The sequence below is a fragment of the Oncorhynchus clarkii genome, chromosome 30 (genome assembly GCF_045791955.1).
Source record: "Oncorhynchus clarkii lewisi isolate Uvic-CL-2024 chromosome 30, UVic_Ocla_1.0, whole genome shotgun sequence".
Taxonomy (NCBI): domain Eukaryota; kingdom Metazoa; phylum Chordata; class Actinopteri; order Salmoniformes; family Salmonidae; genus Oncorhynchus; species Oncorhynchus clarkii.
In genome coordinates, this window is record NC_092176.1 from 11,149,238 (window position 1) to 11,156,822 (window position 7,585).

At 43.9% G+C, this 7,585-nt stretch overlaps 1 protein-coding gene across 1 annotated transcript; it reads right to left on the bottom strand.

Moving 5' to 3' along the window:
* Positions 1 to 4,904: 4,904 nt before the first annotated feature.
* LOC139390009 (probable G-protein coupled receptor 21) lies at positions 4,905 to 6,047 on the bottom strand. The gene has a single exon (XM_071137109.1). The coding sequence runs from the start codon at positions 5,985 to 5,987 to the stop codon at positions 4,905 to 4,907; it is 1,083 nt and encodes a 360-aa protein (XP_070993210.1). The 5' UTR covers positions 5,988 to 6,047.
* Between the last annotated feature and the right edge of the window lie 1,538 nt (positions 6,048 to 7,585).

Sequence of the window (7,585 nt, forward strand, 5' to 3'; positions counted from 1 at the left end):
TCTGGACTTTGACTTGGCCATTCTAACACCTGGATATGTTTATTTTTTAACCATTCCATTGTAGATTTTGCTTTATGTTTTGGATCATTGTCTTGTTGGAAGACAAATCTCCGTCCCAGTCTCAGGTCTTTTGCAGACTCCATCAGGTTTTCTTCCAGAATGGTCCTGTATTTGGCTCCATCCATCTTCCCATCAATTTTAACCATCTTCCCTGTCCCTGCTGAAGAAAAGCAGGCCCAAACCATGATGCTGCCACCACCATGTTTGACAGTGGGGATGGTGTGTTCAGCTGTGTTGCTTTTACGCCAAACATAACGTTTTGCATTGTTGCCAAAAAGTTCAATTTTGGTTTCATCTGACCAGAGCACCTTCTTCCACATGTTTGGTGTGTCTCCCAGGTGGCTTGTGTCAAACTTTAAACAACATTTTTTATGGATATCTTTAAGAAATGGCTTTCTTCTTGCCACTCTTCCATAAAGGCCAGATTTGTGCAATATACGACTGATTGTTGTCCTATGGACAGAGTCTCCCACCTCAGCTGTAGATCTCTGCAGTTCATCCAGAGTGATCATGGGCCTCTTGGCTGCATCTCTGATCAGTCTTCTCCTTGTATGAGCTGAAAGTTTAGAGGGACGGCCAGGTCTTGGTAGATTTGCAGTGGTCTGATACTCCTTCCATTTCAATATTATCGCTTGCACAGTGCTCCTTGGGATGTTTAAAGCTTGGGAAATCTTTTTGTATCCAAATCCGGCTTTAAACTTCTTCACAACAGTATCTCGGACCTGCCTGGTGTGTTCCGTGTTCTTCATGATGCTCTCTGCGCTTTTAACGGACCTCTGAGACTATCACAGTGCAGGTGCATTTATACGGAGACTTGATTACACACAGGTGGATTGTATTTATCATCATTAGTCATTTAGGTCAACATTGGATCATTCAGAGATCCTCACTGAACTTCTGGAGAGAGTTTGCTGCACTGAAAGTAAAGGGGCTGAATAATTTTGCACACCCAATTTTTCAGTTTTTGATTTGTTAAAAAAGTTTGAAATATCCAATAAATGTCGTTCCACTTCATGATTGTGTCCCACTTGTTGTTGATTCTTCACAAAAAAAATACAGTTTTATATCTTTATGTTTGAAGCCTGAAATGTGGCAAAAGGTCGCAAAGTTCAAGGGGGCCGAATACTTTCGCAAGGCACTGTATATGTGCATTTGGTCAAGTCGCCCAAAAGTTCCAAATTGTAGCTTTAAAGCTTCACTCAAACTGAAATGCTCCCCTAATCAGAAATGAACAAAAAATTGTTTGGAGTAAATACTCTTCAGGGAGTATATTTTAGGGAGTATATTTTATGTTGTGCCTGTGTGACAGTGAGACTAAGACCATGGAGGAAAATTTGGTAAAACTTGATCCAGTGATGTTATAGGGCAGGGGTATTCAAATCCTATCCTGGTGGTCCGGACTACTGCTGGTTTTCTGTTCTATGTGATAATTAATTGCACCCACCTGGTTTCCCATGTATAAATCAGTCACTGATTAGAGAGGAAGCATGGGAAAAAAGCAGTGGAACTGCTGGTGGTTATAGGGTTATAGGGTGTAGATTTAAGAAAAGCGATTAACTAATGCTATAAAAATAAATTGTATACACTCCAGTACAGTAGGTAACTTCAGATTTAATCATTGGTTGCAGGATACAATCAGAATCAGAGTGGTCACCAGCAATTGTCAGCAAATACATACAGTACTTATCATCACGTGAGGTACAGAATATTTGTTGAAGAGCTGAGATTGCTTTTCACATTCGGAAACCAGTATTTTCCCCACCTTATATTTTAGTTAAAATGTACAATTTAACATCAGTTGTGGTGGTTCTAATGGTGGCAGCTAAGCGAAAGTCTATTTTCAATGAATGTATAATGAACTAGTGGTTCAGTTACATGTTCATTAAAAACACAACCCCAGGAAACATTGTATGTTTCATGAAGTTATCTTGCATCGGTACTCCTCAGAATGATTCATCATAAATCACTTGTCAGAATGCGAAAGACAGTTGAGATGGTGGTGTTGGTCAATGTTGGACTGAGGGGGGAGTGACGCCAAGGGAGAGTCTCGCTGTTCCAATCTAAATACATTACAACCCCCCCCAATCCTCAACCCCCACCCGACCCCTCCTCCCAAATACTGGTCCAGATTTGGCACTGGGTCTGGGGGTCTGGTCTCTGTGAAACACCATGTCCCCTGAGATCACCGCTGTAGCTTTTGATTCTGGTCCGATTCTGACAACAGCAACCATTTTCCCACAGGAAAAAACATGCTCTTTGACACAACATGTTTTGTTTTACAACATCAAAGCCTAAAGGAGCCCACGTGAGTGAGATCTTGAACTATATCATGTACTGATTGTGGTGCAATAAGGAATGTGCTCAACACAATTTGAGAGGAGGACATACAGTATACCATAATGCACAATTTAGGAGGAGTCATTTGGAAATCAATATACAAGGTCATCCTCAACATTAACCATTGCGATTTCATACATACAGTATCTTCAGCAATTCAAAGAGACTTGCAACATGCTGGTAACGTCTTGGACAAGTACAAAGCATGATACTTCTCTCATGGCAGAATACACTGTGACCAGACACTCCCCCCCCCGTGCTACATCAAACTATCTACATCAAAGATAAAGTACATTGAGTACTGCACTCTCCCATTGAAGGGCTTTCATGTTATCTCCAAATAAAACCAAGACTCTCGTTTATAGTCATGTGAGCGCAACAGAACACACACTTTCCTCTCACATTCTAGAAGAGTCATGTGGGCCAAATAAAGGACAACTACTCTTCAATCAGATACCGGTAGATATCAAATACCACATGTACATAATTCAGTTGACCAACGGGCTTGTGTCAGATAACGACGAAAGCCCTTTTGTAATAGCACTGCTGGTATGTTTTCATTGTCTTGAGAAGAGTTGGGAGGGGACAGAAACGTCTATTGCACAGACAGGCAGCAGCATGTGGAGACTGGTGAGGGAAACAAGCCCTTTACAAGCAGCCCCTCGGAGGAAAAACAGTGTGAAGAAAAACCTCTCAAAATATTCCTACATCTGAATAAATTCACACTCTTTAAAAAGTTTCTGACATAGAGACCCATACAAAAATATATCTGTTCTCTTGAACTACTAAGGTCTTTCCCAGAAAGGTGGAATTTCTGAAAACTAGAATATGACCTAAAGGAAATATAATATGCTATTTACACACCATCATCAATGGTTATAATGTTAAGGAAATTGTGTAGGCAATAGCCGAAAAAATAACTGCTTTCAGTGGCATCCTCCTAAAAATGAGTATTGATCATCTCACCCACCTCTCACTGGCTGAAATACCATCATGCATAGACAATTTCTGAAAAATAATATTGTAAAAAAATAAATATTATTCTATATTATCCTGGGATATCAACAGTCACCACAGTTAACCAATATTCTTGAACAGATCTTTCAAACAACAACAAAAACATACAAATGTTGTATACAAGACCTGTGTACACACTATAGTACAAAGAGGCCGTCATGCTGTCCTTGGGAATAAGAATGCAGAGTGCTGCAGTGCAGACCCATCTCGTATTCTCCTTACTTGCTCTACTGTGTGTGTGGGGGACTGATTGTCTGTGACTGTGTACGTATAGGCTCGTCATATAAGAAGACTCCTGCACATACAGCACAATCACCTCTGAAACTTTTATTGTATTGATGTTTCAGTGAAGTGTACACTGTCCAAGGTCTTTGTCTCCTATCCTACATATATTTGCATATATTTGCACATAAACCTAGTTGAGGGTAAACTAACAGCTGATGTTCGACCTCAGGAAACATGGACAGAGACTAAAATACTCAAATAAATCAACTTATCTCCTTGCTGAGAATTCAGAATGAATTGGTGGTCCATGATAAACCAGAATGCCATCTTGCAAAAATCGGCTAATGCATACATCAACATTCCTGTATGAAACTCAACACTTCATAAACATTCTTGGCTCTCACTTCTAACACCCAACTTCAAAAGAGAAGAATCCCTTGCATAAAATACAAACAAGCTACGGAATAAACCTCAAGTATTTTTTTCTAGGAAACCAACTGTTCCCAGTCCTTTTCACACCACTCGTCCTCTCTGTATGCTACAGCCTACTGTAGCGCACAATATCATCATCACATTATCTGACTGCTACAAAATGTAAACTATTTGTCGCAATATAAGAGAAGAAAAACAGTATATTTCAAGTGCTTTTATGTTTCTAGAATACTTTTTTGCATCACTAATGTCTACCCTGAAAGAACAAAGACGATTAGTCAGTCTTGAATCGATGTTGAAATAACTTTTTGCACTACAGTGGTTTACGCAGTACAAGTCGTGTTGTGCTGATATTGTCCTTTTTTTGCATTGGGAAGATATTAGGTTCACAGGCACACCTAAACTCGGCACCAAAGCTGTAAGATTGGAGTTGATCCTCTTCAAAACCCACAGAGAACTGTGTGCCTTTTTTTTCTCCTCAGCTCCATTCTGATATCCATATATACAACCACAAACCTTCTCCTCCACACGTGGTGGTGATCCACCCAGCCAGAAATCGGCAGCCACCCCTCTGACCTGGCCATAGGGAGCTCTATGTACTACTACTGTAGAAATACAACCTGTCACATGCAATGTAGTAGTAATACACTGCACTCACCAGGGGCTGAAGCCAAGGCCAAAGCTTACTGTACCCACTGGGCACAACAGGTTGAATCAACATTGTTTCCACGTCATTTAAATGAAATGACTTTGAACCAATATGGAATAGATGTTGAACTGACATCTGTGCCCAGTGGGTAGCTAACCAACTAGACAGTGTCTGTAGGAGATTGTTACACATGGCAGGCTGGGGCTGGGCGCGGCCTGGGTAGAGCGGGACCCTTCTTCCCCTCCATGCAGCATCCCAGTCCCTGACAGGGGGAGCAGAGTTGCCTGAACAGGCGGCCCAGGCCCTTCCGGAACACGCTGTTGGAGAGACTATAGATGAGGCAGTTGCAGAAGCTGTTGCTGATGGCTAGCCATGTGGTGAGGAATGAGGCCACCAGGTGGCGGTAGAGTCCGGCGCTCTCCAGCAGGAAGTAAAGGATGTAGGGCATCCAGAGCACGTAGAACACACTGGTGATTCGGAACAGCACCATGGCATAGCGTTTATCCGGGCACCCTTCGCCACGCTCGCCCCTCTCGTTCCCCTGGGGGCCGAAGCGTGCGTGGCGCTGGGTGATCTCCCTGGTGTGCTGACGGCAGATACGGAAAATACTCCCATAGGTGAAACACACAGTGAGGGTGGCTGGAGCATACAGCACAGCCGCGATGAACGAGCTAAAGCCCGGATCGGTCTGCCACGAGGTCGCACACCAGCGAAATATGTCCCCGTGGTAGCCGGGCTTCCCCCAGCCAAAGAAGGAGGGCAGGAAAATGAGGGCGGAGTAGAGCCAGATGAGGCAAATGCAGACGCGCAGGCGGCATGGTGTGACGAGTGTGGCGTAGGAGAACGGCTGTGTGACGGCGATGTAGCGGTCAATACTAATACAAGCAAGAGACACCATGGACACGCTCTTCAGCACAGACACCAGGTAGCCGAACACCTGACAGGTGAGCTCCTCGTCCAACCCCTTGAGGTAGTGGAGCAGGGACAGGGAGGGCACCAGGCAGCTCACCCCCACCAGGAGGTCTGCATAGGCCATGGTCTGGATGAAGTGGCTGGTGGTGTGGTGGTGGAGCAGCGGAGCACAGTGGAACACGAAGATCACCATCAGGTTGCCGCTGATGATGAGGATGGTGAGGAAGAGAATGACGGCCGCCTCCAGCACGCAAGTGTTGAGGGTATGGGAGTAGCCCAGGCCCAGCAGGCAGAAAGGAGAGCTGCTTTGGTTCACATCGGACGAGGAAGAGTTCATGTTCAGTTCTGCTCTCATCTCACTACGGTCTTTATCTCTCTCTTTAAACAGTCCGTCAGTTATCTCTCTTTAGACAGACTGTCAGTTTAGCTGTGCTCTATCACATTGGTCGTTATCTCTTTCGGTCTTTAAACAGTCCGTCAGTTATCTCTCTTTAGACAGACTGTCAGTTTAGCTGTGCTCTATCACATTGGTCGTTATCTCTTTCGGTCAGTTCATCAATCCGTGCTCTTCTACTTCCGTTTCCCCATGGAGGTGAGCTGCTACCAGATTGTAGTTTTCTTCCCCTCCTCTTCTGATCCTCTTCTAGTCGTCTCTTCTTTCACTTTTCTGGCCCCAGAGTGCAATGCAGTATTACAGCAAACGTCATCCTCTTACAGCAGAGGATGTTGCTGTTTATGAGTGTGTGTGTCTCTCTGTGTGTGTGTACGTGCTTGAGTCTTGTGTTGGTACTGGCCAGCCTTCTGGTGGGCTAACCTAGCACATGCAGGCTCTGGTGTGTACAGTACACAGGGGCTGCAGTAGAGTCTGTCTCACTACTTGTGTCGGTTCCACCTCTATTCTTCTCCCCTTACCAATAAGCTGCAGAGGTGAGAAAAGCTGAGCTTGCACACAAACACAATCTCTGAGTGGCAACTTCTGTGCATGCCCTGTACAATACCAGCAGGTGGAGTTCAAGGAGTCCCGGAGGCCATCAAAAAGTCTAGATCTATAACTCCTCTGTGAAAATACAACCAGTATAGAGAGAGATTTCACGGACAAAAACTGTCGCCAGCAGCCAAAAACACATTCCAATCAAAACAGTGTCACAAACCTCTAAAAGTAGCTGCAGCAGCAGCCGTGCCTAGCAGGAGAGATGCAAAGAAAGATGTATTCAATATCCAAAATCCCACAGCATCCACAGACAAGAGAGTAAGAGGATAGGAGGATAGTAGAGCATCCAGTTGTGACGGATATGTCTCTAGGCGCTCCAGTCTCTGATTCCAAACCTCTTGTGAGGCTGAGCCATTGCGTGTTTAGAGTAGAAGAATAGGGAGGACACGAGAGTCGTTTACTGCTCCACTCTGCTGTGGCACTGATGCAGCAATGGTACTGTCCTCTCCTCCCCCTAATTCTCTCTCTCTCTTGCGCGTGCTCGCTCTTTGTCTTTTTCCTTCACTATGCCTGCCGCAACAACAGCCAGAGAGGAAGAGCTCCTCCCTGTCTGTGAACCCAGCCAGTGAGTAGCCGGGTAGACTCTTACAAAAAAACACATGTCAAATTTGCATTTTAAATGTGAAAATTGCATTTTCACATGTGAAATAGTTGTTTTTGAATGTTGATCTTAAATTTTAAACGTGAAACCATATTTTCACATGTATTAAATTTAGATTTCACCTGTTCCCGTGGAAATCGAATAAAAAAAAGTTTAATCCCCATCAAAATATGTCTGTTTTTATAAGCTATCTGTTCATTTGCATGGGCTGCGTTTAAATCCACCACATCCGCCGATATCGCAGAGCTACAGTGCCTTGCGAAAGTATTCGGCCCCCTTGAACTTTGCAAACTTTTGCCACATTTCAGGCTTCAAACATAAAGACATAAAACTGTATTTTTTTGTGAAGAATCAACAACAA